At 40.1% G+C, this 21,493-nt stretch overlaps 1 protein-coding gene across 4 annotated transcripts in view; it reads left to right on the top strand.

Annotated features, from left to right (window-relative positions):
• The first annotated feature begins 354 nt into the window (after positions 1 to 354).
• Positions 355 to 21,493, top strand: part of LOC149609973 (alpha-1,3-mannosyl-glycoprotein 2-beta-N-acetylglucosaminyltransferase-like) — a 30,708-nt gene continuing 9,569 nt past the window's right edge. For all 4 annotated transcript variants that reach the window (XM_089860045.1, XM_089860046.1, XM_089860047.1 and 1 more), the window contains exons 1-2: positions 355 to 492; positions 1,936 to 2,061. In XM_089860045.1, the coding sequence (XP_089716171.1) occupies positions 1,966 to 2,061 (96 nt within the window). In that variant the 5' untranslated portion in view covers positions 355 to 492; positions 1,936 to 1,965. The remainder of the gene's footprint in view (positions 493 to 1,935; positions 2,062 to 21,493) is intronic.

Genomic DNA, 21,493 nt, shown 5'->3' on the forward strand with positions numbered 1-21,493 from the left:
TATAATGGGTAATTGAACAGTATGAAAAATAAAACCCTTTTAGTTTGCCCAACCATACCGCGAAAAAGAAAGACCTGATAAAACATAATTTTTACGACACGTAAAGCGCGTATAACGTTTTAGTATTGAGGTTTTTAACCCTACGCCTCTTTTCAATGGTTATACGTGCTACTTAGCTTTATTACCTTGTTTTGGGGGAAAATATTATTCTACCATATCAATTTTGCGGGTTTGCGCCATTTTTTAAACTTCCCGCGCTTTTCTAGTTTCTAATATGACGTATAGATGGCGACACCATCGCTATAAAATTTTGGGGGAAAGAAAATTTAGCGGCCAGTATCATTCAGGCTTCCAATCCGAAATTGCGTTCGCTACGGTCGGAGACTCGGGGCGGCTAGTACAGTTCTGTGCGTGGCGGTAAAACGGGGATTATTGGCGTCTTTTGCATTCTCAGTTTTTGTATTTTTGATGTTTCTCGTCAAGCTGTTAAAGGTAAGAAGTTATTGACGTTCATTTCTTTCGATAGTATTGTAAATTACGCTTAATAAACGGTCGGTATTAAGGTTAATGGTACGTCAGTTTGGCTTCCTCGATAAGCCTCGGTCTTTCTTACGGGATGCTCTAGGCGCACTAGGCACGGATGCAGCGCGCGGGGTTAAATTTGGACGAAGCTTAGCGACTGTGGGATAGGGATTAAAGAAAACCTCGAATCTACGCGTCTTTAAAAAGTTTTTTCGTTGTTTGTCAAAACGTCAGATGACGTTAAGTTTTAAGGAGAATTTTTTATAAACATACTTTGAAACTTCCGTTGTAATTCTACGTTGCCAAACCGAAATTACGAAACGGCGTTTCCGCCGACTTAACACGCGAAGGTGTAGTATACCCCCTCAAGACTCGTGAATAAATTATGACGAAAATTTTAGCAGAACGAGTCAATTTCAATTAATTGGCAGTTGAGGGATGGAAATTACCTGCCCTTATATTATCGATGATAACCAGCATGCACGTGTTAGGAAATTCTAAAATCCCTCGTGATATACCTTAGTATTAATAAAATTTGCCGGTTTCTTTTTACTATCATGAATTTGCACAATTCTCACAAAAATATTGAATATTTATCTGCTTTTTTGACATATAAAGAGGTTGACGTTGACACCCGCTTATTTCTCAGTATTTATAACACAATTTTGAACAGAAATATTAAAAATAATCATGGCTTCACGCGGTGCCTGTCCTTTAAGTGGCTAAAAATTTTAAGAAATTTGTTTTTCAACTAATATAAAATATACTTTTGATAATGACTGCCAAAGCTTGAAGTGACGTCATAATATGAATCAAAGAAATTACGCATGCAGGTTTATTTAACGCGGTTTTCCTTTTAAAAATACTCGGAAGTACTGTAATTATTAAATGTCGAAATGTAACTAAAAACATAAGTTCATAAGATATATTCCGTAAGTTTGTCACTGGTCACAAACTAGAGCTTGTCACGAAGTGATTGAAGTAGGTCTTCAATTCTCGCTTGTCGTTCTCGAACTAGTTAATTCGAGCTGTAAGACTATAGCATTACGAAGTATAGGTAGTGTCATACTTATGGAAGGAACATTATCTTATAAACTTATACTGAAACGTTTTGATAAATATTGTACCTATACGGTCATTATTTTTGTGATAATTTGTATCAATTCTATTAACACGGAACAATGATAATGCACTAGCAAAGTCAGGTTTGTTATAGTACGTTGAACAAGGCGTGCTGCAATTGTAGATATAATTTTACTGGGAGAAAAACAATGCCTGTACTTTTCCGTTGAATGGGTATATAGGAGATAAGGCAAGGCAGATACAATCTAGGATATAAGGGCCTTCACTTCTTTGACTGTATTCGTTTTTATCTTACGTATTTGCGTGTTTTGTTTTTATTTCTTCGCACAGATATGACTTGTCCAGGGGGGTGATGTTGCAATGCGTAAAAGGACCTTCGTCCTGATAATCATTTTAGCTTTCTTCTCTTGGGTAGCGTTCACCTACCATTTGTTCCTACAAAGACCGCAAGGAAAGGTAAGCCGTGTTTGATATTTTCCCCCGTCAAATATGTACGGTACCATTCCGCGCCATTATTTGCCCACGTTGCCGCGCTAATAGCATTGAAAAGAAATGAAAAATACTCGCGTTTTACCAAAGGCCACACGCTGTTGTACAATTTTATATTTATCCTTCTGTATAGTTGTAAGGGGAATTTATTTATTCCCTTAATCCAGGAGGGGGGGGGGATTTCCGACCATTTGATAAGAATGACAGTCTTTGCTGTGGTAACTCTGAACTCAATTTATCCTTGTCTATTAAGATTTAAATTTGAAAGAGTTCTTAATTCTTCAGTCAGTTTCTGGTTAATTAGTGATATTTTGAGGTTACCATAGAACGCGCGGAATTTACGCTTCAAAAGTGTTTCAGTATTCCTTTAAGAGGTCAGAGAAACGCGTGACAAAAATCCAAAAAGAGAAAAGGACTCTCTTGCCTTCGAATATCTCTAGAAACTCACTATTCAGAGAACGCGGTGAGAAAGTGGATCGCGGTGGTTAATACGGAACATAGAGACCGCCGCGCATAGGTTCCCGGAAACGGACTACTATATAATAGAGATATTAAATATTACCTCTCAACTTCCACCCTTATTTAAGTATGTAGGAGGGTCGTATTATATTGCAATTAGTCGAATTTTAACTGACTTTCACTTAAATGTACAGTGTGTTTCGGAAAGGTTAATCGGAAATTTAGGGAAGGGGTGTTCTTTTAACGATTTTGAGTCGAAAATGTTCTATGACAGGTTAAATCTAGGTTTTAGTATTTTACGGATGACCCCTTTATTAAATTAGCATATAATTAAGGCGTCATCCAATGGCATAGAACATTTTCGACTTGAAAGATTTCTCCCAAGTAACATCCCCCCCCCCTTTATTACTGGCAGTCACCCTGTATATATCAATATTGAATTTGACAAAGCTTCCAACAGCGGTATAGACTTCAATTGTTGTACTGAGGCAGCTGTTGCCTATGAACCGCAATGAGTTCTTGGTATAACGTGGTTTAAAGGTCTGCTAAAATCGGAACCCATTATGATTATTTAAAATTTTTATCCGTTATGACTATTTTAACTCGTCCTGGGCCATAGAGGTCCTATAATCGTTATAATTTTGAAGGCTTTCTATATAAAATTCGATATTTTTTGGAAATTTTCTCCGATTTTAAGACTAAAGTGTATTTCGTTAAAAGTTTCAAAGTCTAATTATGAATCTAATTAGCCGCTGTTGCTAATCGGGAAAATTAATTTTAATTTGTCTTGATCCACTAATCCATGGGCTTAGTTTTATTTCACTTAGTTATCATCTTAATTACTACTTTAAATAATTAAAGTAATTCATCTGTGTTCTATTTAATCCTATAATTCTGACATTATTAAGACATGTCAGGCATCAATAGGCTTCAATTAAACAAGGTTATTGAACCTTTATATAATTGATGCGAACTATTAAACGAGTAGACAATGTGCTTACGCTGGCTGGTAAAGCAAAGCTAACTATTCCACATGTGTTCCTTCCTATTTATCCACCACATGATTTCCTATTTCCTTGTTTGGGAGAACATTATATCTCCGTAACCGAATGTTGTATAGACCACATGATCTTTGACACAGGAAGCCTAACCCCGTTCGTAAATGTAACTAGGCCTATAACCAGCTGTTACAGCTTGAACCGCTCCGCAATGAGTAAAGTCTGCTAAAGTCGGAATATGTTAAATTTTCATCCTTTTTTGTCCATCATCAGCGCTTTTTACTATACTTTTGTATTTCCTCGTTAAATATGGGTGACTTTAAATAGCATCCAAAGAAGCCACTTAAAATCTATCATCCTTGGTATTTACCTATTTGATAAACGCCAATGTCTGCGTTTTATTTCGTCCGCCCCGTCCGTTGCTTATTCTTCTTAATCCTTCCCTACGACGAGGCTTGGATGGCTAAGAACGAGGCTTGGATGGAATTTGGAAATATAAAGTTCCAAAAGCCACTAGGACTAGGCTGGTAAAATCAATGAGATTGAAATATAAATTTGTATGCCCTAGAGGTACGCTTCATTCTACAAATACGAAATGGAAGAATATATAAAAAATCTCAAAAAATTTAAATGTCATAGAAGGAATAGCCAAAAATCCCAAATGAACTCGCGAAATGTGAATTTGTTGTTATTTTGAGATGTGTATATACGTTCGTGATGGGAACCCGAGATCCGTTGATTCATTCCCTCGACAACCTCACTTGCCGCCTTTACTGCGGGTCACGTATAGCCCTTCTCTATCCAGTATTTGAATTCCTTACACCTATAGCGTAAGTTTATATCTTATGAACATATGCTACAGTTAGACATGCGTGTCTGTAATATACCAAACACCGTTCGAATATATATTATATTATAATATTATTTTTAAAATTGATTTGATGACATTTTCTTTTTAACTAACAGTTTGTCACGTGATTCAACTTAAACCAATCACAAAACTAAACGTTTCTTTCATTAATACTTCAAAGCATTGCACGCTAAATGACTTTGAGTTATATAGATTTTAAAAAAATGGTTTTGATAGCGTTACTTAACTAAAATAGTTTGTGTCACACGATTCAATTTCCACCAATCACAAAACTAAACGTTTCTTTCATTCATTAACCTGCATTAAAGCATTGCACGCTGAATACGTGAAATTTTAAAATATAAAAATTAGGAATAGACCTAAACGTATGTGTGTACATACCTCTTGGGTATATTTATATTCCAAACTCAATGCATGCATGGATATAGTCTATACTCTTTCTCTGTTAGAAAAGGAAAGAGCTCGGGCGCGCTCGTTTTCAAACTAATGATCCATTGAAAGACGGAGAAGAGAGAGAGAGAGAGGGGACTGAGGGATAAAAGGGGTGAGAGCGAGGGACGTAAGAGAATCAGAAAAGGAAAAGGGTAATAGACCTTGTATTTCAACTTTGGCGTTAATGGAAATAGATAAGAATTTTAGCTTTTCTCTGGCTTCTGCTTCTGCTTCATCTTCGCCAGTGTAAGGCCAGACTAGTCGGACACTTACTGACTGTGGGGGCTTGCCCGACAGAGAGTTGTTTTACTATTCGGGACAAAGATGTCAAATTAAAAAGTAAAAGTACATGTACAGGGTTCGTACGGAGCCTGGAAAAGTCAGGGATTGAAATCATCAAACCATGATTGCAATGATAAATATGGGCCAGATGTAATTATGAAGTGGGTTCTGGTAAACACCTTAAAATGGTCAGGGATCAGATTGGCAAAATTTGATCAGGGGTAAGATGGAAAAGTCGGGGATTTACAATATTGAAATTTCCTCTGAACCCTGCTGCAATAGCCCCTTTTAATTTGGAGAATATTTGAATCGCTGTACGATCAATTTTCATTCAAAATTATTAAAAGCATTTTAAGTATAAGCGGGAGTTAATACCTTTACTAGTAGTAAAGGTATTAATTCCCGGTATAAGGAACCAATTTTATACAGATTTTCATTAGAAAATGGTAGGAGTAGGGATAGATTTTTATTTTTCGCTCTAATATTTCAGAGGTAAACGCAATCAGAAAATTCTAGGAAAGCTTTATAATTTGAGTTCGAGCGTCAATTTTTAATTGGGGGAGTTTTGACTTTCGAGGAATTTAGTGTCGAGCTAAAATTAAAATTAACAAAAGTTTTAACTAATTTTTAAGGAAGAATTGGTTTAATTGGAAACCGTGGAAATTTGAGAATAACTTTTTTAGAAATAAAAATACGAAAATGTAATAGATTTGAGGACAATTAAAAACCGTCAGGGATAAGCAAAGGAATTTGAAAACTGCAAGAATTGGATAAAGTTCATATCGGAACGTACTTTCTTGAAAATTTCTCCTATTTTCTATGCCTATATGCAGTAAAAATGTCCGACTCCACGATTAACTTAAGTCAGCGTTATCTCTCGTAGCATCCCTGAAACTGTTGCAACCATCGTCTCGGTACTTCCTATTGATTTCTGCATATTCTTCCCACTCTAAGAGTAAGAGAGAGAGAGAGAAAGATAGCGCTCTCATTCAAAGAATGTTTAATTGTTGGCCCCCACCTTGATCCTTAAAAGTATACGTGAAGGATTCATTTTAAGGAACCGTAATTTGCTAGCTAAGCTTTCGTTGCTTAACTTTCGTTTTAAGGGAGGGAAGGGTTCTATCAGCAATTTATTATTTATATAAATCTCTTTGCGTTTATAAGCAGTCAGTCATATTTAGAATTTCGTTACCGTACTAAAGATAATGTCAGTGTGCTGGTTGTTAATTTTGGCTGTGCAATAAGAAGGGTATTGCATGCAGCGTTCATACAAACGTGGAAATATTATCGTGGAATAAATTTATTAAATGTTAGCAAAAATTCCCGGAAAGTAAAGAAATTAGTGGGTTCTGATTAAGGAGTTGTTTCATAATCCTCATTTTGTTTTTACGGGTAGTGTTAAAGATCAAAATTTATAGAGCCCTAGAAATTCCATGATTGTGTTATGGTGATCAGAGCAGAGGTGAAATATTGTCAGGGAAATTAGTTATTCAAAATTTGTAAGAACCCTGAAATAATGAAGGATGATGTTGCTAGTGTCAAAGGCTTTAATAATCTATTGACAGAAACGCGTACCTTATTATCTAACAACACAATATATGAAGTCGTTAATAATATACAACAAATAACTAGTAACCTCCGCGCAGTCTATTGTTCAAAAGTCTCGGTTTTGTTTTACACAATTCACCGTGTAGATGTGCCACGTTTACCTATGTAAAGGAGTGTGGGCTTTTATGATTTCTACCGTTGCATTTATTATGTACATGCAATTTAACACGACGCGACACTTATTTTCTTTTCCGGGGGTTAAACATGTTTGAATTCCCCGTACACCGATTACATGTTACGTATAATCATGTTAGAATTTTTAAGAGCAGGGCTTTTAATGATTACGTCACTTGTCGTGACGTTTTAGTAAAACGAAGAATCCATAAAAAGACCTAAGAATTTGTCATGTTTCCATGGGCTCTTAGTTGACGTTAACTTTCACATACTTTAATTTGTATTTAATGCATCTCTCCGCACTGCCACTAGAGTCCGCAGCGAAGCAAGAATATTTAATAGTTTTATTTTAATAACCTAATAAAGATAATCCGATTAATATCATAATTTTACTCATTTTCAAAATTTTAAACCGATCAACCTCGTAACAGCATTTTCGAGTCACGGTTGTTTTTTTTTTTTACATAATTTTAAGTTTATTTAGGTTAAATACTCAAGTTAAACTAGATATTCAACAACGCGTATTGGGATAAGAAGATAAACCTGACTAATAATAACATTACGATTCGTTGATTTATTAAAATAATAAGTCATATTTCCATAAAATCCAATTTACAAACGTCAATAGAGAATATGAAAATGTCTTTATGTTGTTATAGTTGACATTTTTTCCAATAGTTTCTTGACATTTTTCAAATTCAAAGTCAATATAAATATATTTTTTTATGATCAGGTGCAATCGAAAATAAATATTAATCTCTCTCGACGACAATTTTGGCATTAACACCTGCGTTAACGAAATTAAACTAATCATTTAAGGTAGAGAAATACTTTGCAGGCAATGAAAATATAGGCAGAGGAATAGCGAATTCGTTTTGTTGCAAGGGATTAAAAATGGGAATTTCATCGTGTTTTTTTTGTGTGTGTGTTTTAGGGATGACCCCTTAATTAAATTAGAAATCATTGTTTTCCAGTTTCTTAATTAAATGTAAGGGGCCATCCGTAAAATACTTAGACCAATCTTAACTTGAAAACAGTGGCTCGGACCGAAAAATGGACATAAAACTTACATTTTCGACTCAAAATCGCTCAAAGAATTTGTTTTAATTTATAACAAACTTATCAGAAACACCCTGTATAGTCTCGCGTGTGTCTTTCTACCTAAATAAATTACTGAAACTAATTAAATTAATTAATATTTATTAGAAAAAAAGTATGACTAATTGCACTGAAAGTTCATAGGCACCCTTTCAAGCTTAATCTTCTTCCACTCTTTCATTCTTAATTCTCTTTGATGCAGCTAATAAAATTGAACTTTATTTATAAACTAAAACCGAAAAAGAGTTGAAACTTGTAAAACCGGTGAAATATTCAAGCTTTGGGACAACCTTGGAGAAAACTGGTTTAAACTATACTCAAGTGGTTTCTAATCTGCCTAGTTATTTGCTTGTTTTAAAATTGCGAGGAGAGAAAAAACAACTCCGCGGCGCAAGGGTTATATGCCCTGAGGAAATCGTGGGAAAGTGTTATGCAACCTGATCTTTTTCTTTAAATGAAGTGGAACTAATTTTACGACGTCTTATCTTTCCCTAACGAATTCATTTAAAACTTCTCAATGGATGGAAAAACATTAAGAGCTGATAATGAACAATTTTATTTATGTAAATGCTGCTAAGACATCGCTCACGTAATTCCCAAGGCCTACAACAGATTTAATTGACTGAAAGTATTTGAATCGATCGTGCGTTTACTTTTTATTCGTGTTTTTTTCCTGCTTTGCGCCAAAAAAAGAAGCTGGTTATTTTATACGCATCAAGAATTTGATTTGATTTTTTTTTTAAGTTCAAAATATAATTTAGGTTTTTATTAAAAAAAATATTTTAATCTTATTACTTACTCCTCTTCCCCATTTTTTTAATAATAAATTAATTATTTTAAATGACTTTCAATAACAATTTTTATGGAAGATAAAACATTAATTGCATCATAATAATCAAAACATCCCAAGTTATAAAAAAAGCGATTTTCTAGAAATGATTTTTAAATTTGATCAAAAAGAGGTTAATTTTATTCCACTCTGTTTATTCCTAAAATGGTTTTAATTTTTTTTTATGGGTCTTTATAAGGTTTCGTATGTTATTAAATACCACGGCGTCGGTAATTCTAAAACCTACTTTGAATGCAAATTTAGGTCTAAAAACTCTCTTTTCAATGAAGGTAAGATACCATAGAAAAACCTGTAATCGTAGTTAGATCTCTCGTAAAATATCGGAAACGATATTGCCTCTTTGAAAAGACGAGTTTAGGTTCATAGGCCCTATAGAACCGATGTACTTTGCTATTTGGCTCCCCTTTTCCGAATTACCTGTAAAAAATAAAGGGGGAAAGGTTAGAGACGTATTTTATTTTTATTTAATTCTTTCCAACTCTCCTCGACTCTTCAAAAGTGATGTTGCGTTGAAAAGAGCCGTCCGTGGTGTTGTTTGGGGGTTGAATCGTTGAAGGAATCCCTATAAAAAGCCATTATTTAGAACGGGGGAATGTCTGCCGAGTCTAAAAGGCTCGCTGCCCTAAAGGACAAGTCTCCTTATAGAATGAAGTACTGGTTTTCTATTGACCTCCTGCGTGTAAATGATTTTATCTTGGTTGATAAGTTCTGTAGGTAGTTATAGATAAATGAAGTATTAGTAATGAAGGTCAGGAAAAGATGGATAGTGTTGATAAAAGAAAGGAAAATGTGGATAAATTATGGAGATTATTGATGAAAGGCAAAGAAAGGGTGCGTAAGATATGAGAAGTGTAGAGAAAAGGCAAGGGACATGTGGATAAGTTGTGGGGAGTATTGATGAAAGGCCGGGAACTGGTGGATAAGTTGGGAGGAGTGTAGAGAAAAGGCCAGGGACAGGTGGATAAGTTGTGAGAAGTGTAGAGAAAAGGCAAGGGACATGTGGATAAGTTGTGGGTTGTATTGATGAAAGGCCAGGGACATGTGGATAAGTTGTGGGGAGTATTGATGAAAGGCCAGGAACTGGTGGATTAATAATGAAGAGCTTTGATGAAAGGCGGAGAAGGTGGTAAATAATTTCGACAAGACACGACCTTTACAACCCTCTTTTATCAGGCGCTCATTCTACCCTTTAATCAATTTAATTTTAGTAGAAAAATAGGTTCCGGTGCTAGTGGCGCTTAACAGCGTAGCGCTTGGAAACCCACAAAAATCTGCCCCCGCCCTGTTTAACGATCGAGGGAACGCACTGCACTAGTCAGTATAAGTTTCACTATTTTCCGGCACGAAAATGCTAAATTTGTATTTCCTCTTTCTCTCTCTCTCTCTCTCTCTCTCTCTCTCTCTCTCTCTCTCTCTCTCTCTCTCTCTCTCTCTCTCTCTCTCTCTCTCTCTCTTTCAAAAATGATATCTGCCATATTAGCAAATGGTTTTGCCTGTTTCGTCTTGGTCATATCTTCCTTCCCCTTTTCGGGACCTATATATTAGCGTAATTAGTTAAATTATCGCCCCTTTTGCCTCGGAATTTATACTGTCCCTTATTGGAGCTTCACGCTAAATTATTGTATCTTGGAAATTTTGGAAAAGAAATGAGGTTGAAAAGCTTTTTGTCTCGGTCCTCTCTCTCTCTCTAGGATCCAAATCGTAATTGCCAAACTAAAGTAATTTGCTTAAAGGGTTTTTCGTATTCCGTTGTTCATAAACCGCACTCTCGAATCTAGAAATTATGCCTAGGCTAGATTTACAATGAATTAAGATAGGGAGAGAGGCAACAAAATATTCGAAACACTTGTAAAATAATTCTGTTTATCAGACTTCCTTTTCCCGCGCTGTACATTGTTTTGCTAAAAACCATTTTTTTTTTGCATAAATTTTTCCTAAATGAGTTTATTCCATTTGAAATGAAACAGTTTACAGTACATGTTCTAGACTTACGATACGGGTTGTTTAATTTACACATTAGTGATACCAAGAAGGGATATCTAATTTATTAGGGAGAAGTTATAAGATGCCTAAGTATTCGCTCGCCATAGTCCCAGACCCCCTTTCGAAATACAAGGGGACGTAAAAGGAGGCCGGGTTATTTCGCCTCTTCAGAAGGAAAATACAAGTAATTTTCGTCATTCGCGTCGCCTTGACGTGAGTTTTCAAGAACCAATGGCGGGGATACACTCCGGACCTACTTTTGGATTGGAGATAAAGCTAGAAATTTATATCTTCTCCCTAGTAAACTAGATATCACTTCTTGGTGATACCCAAGATGTTATTGTTATTGTTGATGAGGCGGGGCTCACGCCCTAGCACCGATGCCAAAGGCATATTGTGCAACCTCATAATCAGGCCTTGAAGAGGCCCGTAGCCGCAGCGTAGCGAAGAATTCGCTCCACCGTAAAGGAGGAGACCCGCGAGGGCTCCACAGTGTGTGAATCAAAATGTTCTAGTCTAAGCGAGGCGAAGAAGTCGCACTCGCAAAGTACGTGAGCGGATGTTTCTTCCTTCTCCTGGCACGACCTGCAGAGGGGGTCGTCAGCAAGACCCATCAGATGGAGGTGCCTATTTAGCCGACAGTGTCCGGTCAGAAGACCGGTGGCCAGCCTAATATCCCATCTGCTGAGCGAAATTAGGTCTCTAGCACGAGACCTGCAGGGACCATTGACTAACTGTTTTGTCTGTCTCTGGCCATCCATGTCATGCCAGAGCTGGTTTTGTATGACAGTCATCCTGTCATGCAGACTCCGTTTGACATGCCCGTAGGGGATGGGGACGGCCGGCTCCGGCCCCAAGAGCTTGGCCTCCGCGCCCCTTTTCGCAAATCTATCGGCTTGCTCATTGCCATAATAACCGCTATGCCCTGGCACCCAGTACAACAGAACCCTGTTGCAGGACGCCAGTTGCGCAAGCAGATCAAGGCAGCTACGCACCAGTTGAGAGGTAATCTGACACTGGTCCAGCGCATTCAGGGCGGCCTGACTGTCAGAATAGATCCTCACAGTCCGTCCGTTATACCCTTTGTTAATGCAGTAGTCTGCGCAATAACAGATCGCGGCAATTTCCGCTTGGAACACACTAGCAAAGGTGCCCAGGCAAGCAGAAAAACCGACCCTTGTAGTTTGGCAGTAATAGCCGGCGCCAGCGCCGGAATCAGTCTTGGAACCATCGGTGAACCAAATAGTTTCACCCCCAGTGCCAAGAGGCAGCAGGTTAGTCCACTCGGCCCGACTGGGAAAGTGGATGCTGAATGGCTTAGTGAAATCAAAGCTGGTAACGGTTTTGTCAGAGCACATCGTTAACGACGGCTCAAGTGCAGCGTACTCCCGAAAGAGCTTCGTATGGCTGTAATCCCAAAGTCTTGGAACCCAACAGCCATTAATGTGGAGCCTGTAGGCCCCCATGACAGCCTCCTCCTCAATGAAAAGATGAAGAGGTAGCATGTCAAGAAGCACCTCCAGGGAAGCAGTTGGGGTCGATCTCATGGCCCCTGTAACACCAATGCAGGCAAGCCTTTGAAGCTTGCGCAGGGCAGCCTGCACCGTCTTCAGCCGGACCCTTGTCCACCAGACAAGTGCCCCGTAAGATAGTATGGGTCTGATGATCCCAGTATAGAGCCAGTGTACAGCCTTTGGGTTGAGGCCCCAAGTCTGGCCGACTGAGCTCCTGGTCCTCCAGAAAAGCATCTTGGCCTTCTTGATGCACCGATCAAGATGCGGCTTCCATGTGAGTCTGCAGTCAAAGGTCACCCCCAGGTATTTCACCTCGGAGGACTTTGTCAGGACCTGGCCAAAGAAGGAGATATCATTGAACAGATCCTTAGTATTCTTCCTCGTAAACGGAACAAGGACAGTTTTATCAGGATTAACGGAAAGGTTAACCGCCTGACACCATTGCTCCACGCTAGAGAGAGCAGATCTCATAAGTGTGGTGACAGTATCTGGGAACTTCCCGGTAAAGACTATTGCTACATCGTCCGCATACCCGAAGCAGCTACAGCCCCCAGCACCCCCGAGTCTCTCCAAGAGTTCGTCCACCACCAGGCACCACAACAGGGGGGAGAGCACTCCACCCTGAGGGCAGCCCCGGCTGGTATTCACCCCTAGAGAGTCCCCAAGGAGGGACGCCGACACCTCGCGGTCGGTAAGCATGGACTTGATCCAGCGGCCAAGAGTGTCGCTGATGCCAAATCTCTTAACAGCTTCAGTAATAACCGAGCTAGAGACCTTGTCAAAGGCCCCCTCAATATCGAGGAAGACGGCCAGTGAAATTTCCTGAAACTCGAATGCCCTGTCCAGGCAATTCGTGAGGCCGTGAAGGGCCGTCTCAGTTGATTTACCTTTTTGGTAAGCAAATTGTGAAGAAGAGAGAGGAGTTACCGAAAGTACCTCGTCTCTAATGTACCTGTCCACCAGCTTCTCCAGGATTTTGAGGAAGAAGGAGGTCAGGCATATTGGCCTAAATGCCTTCGCCTCGAGGTAGGAAACCTTCCCGGGCTTGGGAATAAAGATGACCCTAGATCGCTTCCAATCACAAGGTATGTGACCGAGAGCAATGCAAAGTCTATAGATTTTGCATAACGGAGAGGCGATGTGGTCTAAGCCCTCCTGCAAAAGCCGAGGGAAGACCCCATCGGGTCCCGGAGACTTGTAGGGCTCAAAACAGTTGACAGCCCAACGAAGCTTGGGAATCGTAACAACCTGCCTGGCTACAAGCCAGTCCTCTCTCTTCGCCCTGTGCAGAACAGGGTATAGAGAGTCAGGGTTTGTTGGATTGATTGGAGTGGAGTCAGGGAAGTGGACCTCCAGCATATGCTTGAGAGTCTCAGCCCCAGACTTAGTGTACACACCCTCCTGCAACTTAATAGTGTTAAGACGATGTGTGTTGTCGTGCGCTAGGATCTTCATGACCCTAGCCGTGGCAGGGACATTGGAGACTTGCTCACAGAAGGTCCGCCAAGAGTCCTTCTTAGCAGCTCTAATGGCCCTGTTGTAGGTATTAAGGGACTGCCTGTATCCAGTCCAGTCTCCCGTGCGCTTGGCTTTGTTGAAGAGCCTGCGCGTGTATTTCCGAAGCCGGCTGAGATCCGCATTCCACCAAGGGACAAGCCTCGAGCGGTTAACGGTCTTGAGTGGGCAGTTCCGGTGAAACGACTCAATGATAGAGCTCTCTAAGTCACCAGCAGCCCTATCAAGTTCGTAAGGTGAAGTGAGTTTAGGGGTGTGACCATCTCCGTAGCGTAGGATAAGGTCTTCCTTATAGCCGGTCCAATTGGTCCGTTTTGGATTGCGTACCTCCGTCCCCGCCGGGACAGAGGTAGTCGCGACAGTAAAGCAGATGTGCCTATGATCCGACAGAGACGGCTCAGTAGACACATGCCAGTTAGACACGGAAGACGCGAGGTTTTCCGTGGCTAGCGTGAGGTCAATGACCTCCCTTCTATTAGAAGTAACAAAAGTGGGTTCATTGTTTTGATTAAGAATATGGAGTTTACAACCAACTAAATATTCTAGTAAATCATCACCTCTCCTGTTGCAGTCAGAACTGCCCCACGTGATGTGATGAGCGTTGGCGTCGCAGCCAATGATTAGTTTGTCCCCTCTCCTTTCACATTGATCGACCAAATTGATCACCTCAATTGTCGGGAGAGAGTCCGCGTCGTGGGCAAAGTAAGCAGAGGCGGCCGTGATAGTCAACTTGGCATTCCCAGTGGCCAGGACTAGCTTCACGGCCGCCGTGTCCTGGGACGTGTACAGCGGTAGAGAGATACAGCAAAGATCCCTCCGAACCAGAATACACGCCCTAGGTCTAGCAGCAGTATGGTCATAAAATAGTGACCCTGCCGCGTCAAGACCGAGGATTTTGCCATGGCATATCCACGGTTCTTGTATGAGGGCCTGATCAAGACCCTCTATAGCAAACCTCCTGCAGAGTACCGCAGAGGCCGCCTTACTATGGTGCAGATTGATTTGAATCGCACGTAGCGTCCCCATGGTCCCTAAGAGAGGGGTTCAGAAGGGACCTAGCTACACCTCATCAGTCCCGAGAGGGCCAGTGGCACCTCCCCCCCTGACAGGCAAGCTCCCAGTCCCAAGATCCTCCCCCTCACCAGGACCACTAGAACGCTCATCGGCTGAACCCCGAAGGGTCCCATCCGATTCTTCCAGTAGGGTGGACTCATCCATGGAAGAACAAACTTCCGAATGAGCCCCCCCCTCCCCCTCTGTGCCTAGAGCGACGCCAGAGAGCTCCACAGCGAGATCCCCCATCTCGCTATTCCCACCCCCTGCCGCAGACTCGGCTACAGTGGTTTTAGTGGCTTCCGTGTTCTGAAGGAGTTTGAAGGAACCCTTGTCCACTCCAGTGTAGCCCACGAAGCCAGCATTCTTAATGGCGTCCAGCGAGGAGCCATCAATGGAAAGTACCCAGTATCGCACTGCCCTGTCCACGTATGTCCGAATGCACTTCCAGTATTCGGTAGCAAAACCATCGTTAAGGGCCTTTAGGCGCCGGAACAGCACCGCCGGCTCTTTAGTGATCTGGTCTCTGGTGCGGAACATTACCTTAAACGGCTTAGGGAGTTCGCTAGCCCTCATTACTGAGAGCACCGCATCCCCCACCACCGAGTCGGCTATGTTTTCCTTCAACCATTGACCAGTGAACGTATCATCACAGGAGTATACCAGGGCCCCGGCCGTCAGGCTAAAATTCGCAAGGCGCGGTAGACGGCTCCCCGAAGGTATCCCATCCAGCGCCCCTAGAATCGCCTTCTGAATAGGGCCCACGTCCTCCTCCGTGATGGCCGCCTTCGGATAGCCTTTTTTAACAATGGCCATCTTCTCGGCGCTGGCAACGGCACTATAGGACTTAGCCTTTTTAGCCGCCGCCTGCGAGGTACTGGGCGAGGGAGTCGAATCCTCCGTTCTAGGCCTCTTCAAATGGGTGTCACGTGTCGCCGCACCCCCAGCGGGGGTGGAGACCGTTCCAGACCCAGATTTGGCCTTTTCCCGAGCAATCTGTCGTTTACGGCGACGTTGCACGGTGCGTTTCGAAGCCTGACCAGTCACACGCACCGATAAATCGGCACGAGTATCGCTGGATACAGGCCCTAGCGTAGTGGTATCAGTGTGGGTTCTGCCCTGAGCAGACCCCTGCACCGTAGGTTTAGTAGTTTTGGAGTTGTTTTTGTTTGAGGTTTCCATAAGAATCCCACGAGTAAGGGGGCAAGTAAACGGTCACCACCCGGTAGTCCCCCACCCGGGTGGAAGGCTAGATACAACGGGGTGTCGCCTGGTGCCCCGAGGGGACCGTTAGCGATACCGCAGTTTTACTTCCCCGGTACCATGCAGCCCTCGGCACGATGCCTCAACACCTTGGCTTGGGAAGGACGCGTATCCGCTCAGCCCACACATCGCAGTGGTTACCAGCTCTCACCACCGAGGAGGTGTGATACATCGCATTGATGAGGACCCAAGCTAGCGTGTGTGAAGTTAAGAACGCGAGCGGGAAGCCAAAGCAAGGGGGGAAAGAGAACACCCCATCTAGCTTGCGTCCCCAACTTCGAGAGCCTCTCTCTCTCTCTCTCTCTCTCTCTCTCTCTCTCTCTCTCTCTCTCTCTCTCTCTCTCTCTCTCTCTTTCAAAAATGATATCTGCCATATTAGCAAATGGTTTTGCCTGTTTCGTCTTGGTCATATCTTCCTTCCCCTTTTCGGGACCTATATATTAGCGTAATTAGTTAAATTATCGCCCCTTTTGCCTCGGAATTTATACTGTCCCTTATTGGAGCTTCACGCTAAATTATTGTATCTTGGAAATTTTGGAAAAGAAATGAGGTTGAAAAGCTTTTTGTCTCGGTCCTCTCTCTCTCTCTAGGATCCAAATCGTAATTGCCAAACTAAAGTAATTTGCTTAAAGGGTTTTTCGTATTCCGTTGTTCATAAACCGCACTCTCGAATCTAGAAATTATGCCTAGGCTAGATTTACAATGAATTAAGATAGGGAGAGAGGCAACAAAATATTCGAAACACTTGTAAAATAATTCTGTTTATCAGACTTCCTTTTCCCGCGCTGTACATTGTTTTGCTAAAAACCATTTTTTTTTTGCATAAATTTTTCCTAAATGAGTTTATTCCATTTGAAATGAAACAGTTTACAGTACATGTTCTAGACTTACGATACGGGTTGTTTAATTTACACATTAGTGATACCAAGAAGGGATATCTAATTTATTAGGGAGAAGTTATAAGATGCCTAAGTATTCGCTCGCCATAGTCCCAGACCCCCTTTCGAAATACAAGGGGACGTAAAAGGAGGCCGGGTTATTTCGCCTCTTCAGAAGGAAAATACAAGTAATTTTCGTCATTCGCGTCGCCTTGACGTGAGTTTTCAAGAACCAATGGCGGGGATACACTCCGGACCTACTTTTGGATTGGAGATAAAGCTAGAAATTTATATCTTCTCCCTAGTAAACTAGATATCACTTCTTGGTGATACCCAAGATACACACAAAGAACTTTCCAATTTTTATTATTTATTACTTCATTACTCTTACTAATAAAAATGAAATTAATTATATTGCATCCCCTTTCCTTTTACACTTCTGTTAAACCGTAATTCCGGAGCTGTAGGCCTAATCTAGTCTTCCTAAATGCGAGTTAAGATGTTATCGCTCAGAAGTAGCCAGTGGTTTTGATATTTTTTTATAGACTATCTCCTCCGTCCACACCCTATCTATCCCTTCTTGGTCTCGGTCTCGTTTTGGACACACTTCGTGCTCCTGGGCTGCTGGCGCTAAGTTCCTGGCGTGATTTATACTGTAGCGCAGTTAACTGTTTCCTTTAGGCCGTATCTATTTTATAATGGATGACACACTAACTCTTCCCTCCCTAAATTTGAAACCATCCATTTTCAATCTAGGCCTAATGGCTTTTAATACTCCCGATCGAAATTTCTAACGATCCGCTGTGTGTTTACTTTAGAAGATATTGCTCGACCCTCTTTTATTTCTTTTTTTTTTATTTAAACCATTTTACACGTCCACACCTACAAAGAGAAAAATAACCTGTTGGATTTTATTGGAAATGTGTTCTTTTCGCTTGTTTTCACAAATATAGTTTTCGTTTGCTTTTATTATCAGCTAGTGTTGTCGCCCACGTGTTATATTGAAGAAGTTAACTGTTTGAACTAGATCTACAAGATCGTCACGTGTGCATTTTTCTTTTCTCGTCAAAACTATTATAGGGACCTTTGGGTCATTTATAAATATGTCATTTTGAAATTATTTTATCTATTTTAAATTAAAGAAAAAGGTTAGGGTTTTGTAGGCGATTTTGTCTCGAAAATGTAACTTCTGTGACATTTTGAAGTTTATTGTTTTACGGAAGACCCCTTATTTGAATTAGAAATCATTGTGTTTCAATTACTTATTTAATTTTTAGGGGCCATAAATCAGGGCTCATACAAACTTTAAAAAAAAAACCACTCCCGTTGTTACTACTCCATAGATTGGAAAAACAGGATAACTCATATCTGGATAAAAGGAATTAATAAACCAGCATGTTGTTAAACCGGAATATATTTTCATTCAAAATATATTTAACACACTGGTAAACTCCCGCATGATCCGCATCCTGTCCGTATAAAAGAGGGCCACGTGTTAAAAGGGTTTTCGTGGATTTTAAATGGCGATTCTATGGGTACAATAATGCGAGGAAGCTATAACCCTTTACCATCATCTCGAGACTCGAGCTCTCCACGATGCCCCGCAGCTATCCGGGGCTTTTATGAATAGAGCATCTTTATATTACCCGTTTTGTATTGAATCTAACCATGAAATTATTCAATTCACCCAATAATATCGACGCTCTTAATTTTAAATGAAGCGGTATAATTATGACATTACCTATACTTCTTATTTCTTAATACTACGGACTTACAGCTCGAGCTAGTTCGAGAACGACAAGCGAGAATTAGCATATACACTCGGTTAATTTTGCAGTCCATCTTCCTATTTAGTCTGCATTACTAAGCCTTTGACAGCTCCTCACCATTTTATTTGGACTAATCACGAACAAAATTTAACGTTTCACACCCTAAAAAAAATCGTGACTTGATTTATAGCATATGTACGTGTAAAAGAACTTTACCGCATTCCGTATGTATTAAAGTTGAAACATTCTGAATATAAATAACTAACTCTTGAAATATTAATATTTGCATTTATCCTAATAAAAATAAATAAATTATTTAACTTTAGTAACTTTATAGCTTGTATCAAATGACAGCGATAACAACGTAACGTTTTCCCAGCATGCTTATGATACCTGAAACCTTTTTCATAAACTACGTCAACCATAACAGAGCTTAATAAATATTGCTTACATTGTTGTAAGAAGAACATTCCTTAGATAAATAAATCTTAGATAAAAAATATCACACATTTTACCACCTCGTTCCATTTAACTTACAAAGACAAAAAGAAAATAAAATTATAAACTAAATTTATAAAAACAATATAATCGAAAACTTTTAAACAGCTCGCTCGTTCCACTTTCCAAAAATTTCAACCTCCTTCGTTCAAAAACAAACTTTTTTCTGTGCCTATATGTACAGGGTGTTTCTGATAAGTCTGCCATAAATTAAGGGGGATATTCTTTGACTGATTTTGAGTCGAAAATGTTCTGTAACCGTCCAGGCCACTGTTTTCAAGTTAAGATTTCAAATCATAACTCCAAAAACAGTGGCTCGGGCGGCAAAATGGAGATAGAAGTTACATTTTCGACTCAAAATTGATTTCCCGAAAAACACCATCCTTAATTTATGACAAACTTATTAGAAACACCCTGTATATTTTTAGAAAAAGAAAAAAAAGTCAAATTGAGAACGAGTTTTTCCAACTGACAAAATAGGTCTTCGTAAAGTGTTTCTTCTATTTTTGTTGCATTAAAAAAATAATAACCGGATAAGAGTTTTTGCGTAGTCGTGAGGTCTTTGGTCATTCCTTACCTTACTCTCTTAAAAGAAAAGAACCCTTACAAACGAAGTTTAAAACTTCTTACTTGAAGTATTCCAAAATCCACCTATAACCAACCAGCTAGCTAGCTTGCTAGAAAAATGTAGGAAATAGGAACAAATTTTTGAATAAACGTAGGGTACAAACATAACAAACCACAAACCGTTTTAAAAAGAAGATGTATTGTAAAAAAATTTAGTTGGTTCATCGTTTTCTTGATAGTTATACCGCGGTTTGTGCTATCTTTTCTTTTCTAGCAAGTGTTATGTAAATTTACCCAGTTAGGAAAATATTTTTTCGCCATACGGAGTCAGTGTACCGCGTTACCATAAACGTATAAAGGTCTTCTCCAGTTTGATAATATTGACAGGTGACATTCGAAAGAGAGAAGAGAAAAAAAAAAAATGCCAAATTAGGCATATAGCAATTTATGGTCACGGGTAGGGGGGAATCGGTCTCGGAAGCCTACATTCTTCGCTCCAATGATTATATGGCGCTCGCTTTTACCTCCTAAGCTATTGGAGACAACACCATCGTCTAAACATGTGCCACCTTCTTCAATCTAATCGGACTTCCTAGATCTCCCGTCGAGCGTTATGACGGCGGACACGAGTTAGCGTAAATATTTTATATTGACAAACGGTTGACGGATAGAACGACGTTTCGTTCTTGTCTAGTCGTTCCGTTTTTGTTGTTGGTCTCCTCCACCCACTTATTGGTCGAACCAAAAACTCTCAATTTCCGTTATTAAGTGTGTGACCACTCCTTTTTAATAACGGTTAGTAAACAGAACCAAATGGGATACGAGTACAAGCGGGTCTCTTTTACCTTGCCACAGCGTTATTAGTTAGTTCACTTTGTCAATTGTTTTTGGCATCGGAAACGGTTCGGTTTTGTTCAATCCCTCCTCGATTCTGTATCGAAAAGAGTTAAATTCAACCCCGGTTTTCGATCTACAATATTTTTTTTTTTTTTGAAATTCTGACCACGGCGTGTTACATTTTGCGGGCGGTTTTGTTTTCAGTTTTGTGTTTTATTGATTTGTTTCTATATTTACCGCGCGACTACCTCGTGTTCGCTTCGGGATTGTGTTGATCGAAATCCATAGGATTGTGTTGGATATTATCTCGCCTTTCATGCAGCCGCCATTTGAAATCAATTATGGAATAGGGTTTGGTTTTGGCTTTATTTAAAGGGCGGTTTCAGTTATTTTAACTCAGAATTGAAATTCATTGCGTTTACATTCCGTTTTTCTTGTGAATTGTATCGACTATTGCGTATTTGGAACTGTGTTTGTGTCGCGTTAATCGAAGCCTCCTTTATGTTCGATTCGATCGTTATCGTTTGAATAAGTGCAAATTATTTTCGGTAGGTGTTATTACTGTTTTGGTATAGTTATAATAACAAGTAACGAACGTAGTTAAATTCTTAGATTTTTAGAAGTCGTGCATGCATGGATCAAAACACTGTATTTCTTGTTTGAAGGATGACATTTAGAATATAAGGAAGGCTTCTAAGTTCCGACGTATAATTTTTACACTATAATGAAAGTTCACCTTTACCTGCAGTGGATTTACTTCCAAAATAACTGTAAGGATAGTCGTAATTCCATCACGACCACGTATACAAA

Source organism: Phalangium opilio, unplaced genomic scaffold, assembly GCF_054372755.1.
Source record: "Phalangium opilio isolate 3A_F unplaced genomic scaffold, DU_Popi_V2 ptg000344l_1, whole genome shotgun sequence".
In the NCBI taxonomy this organism is placed as follows: domain Eukaryota; kingdom Metazoa; phylum Arthropoda; class Arachnida; order Opiliones; family Phalangiidae; genus Phalangium; species Phalangium opilio.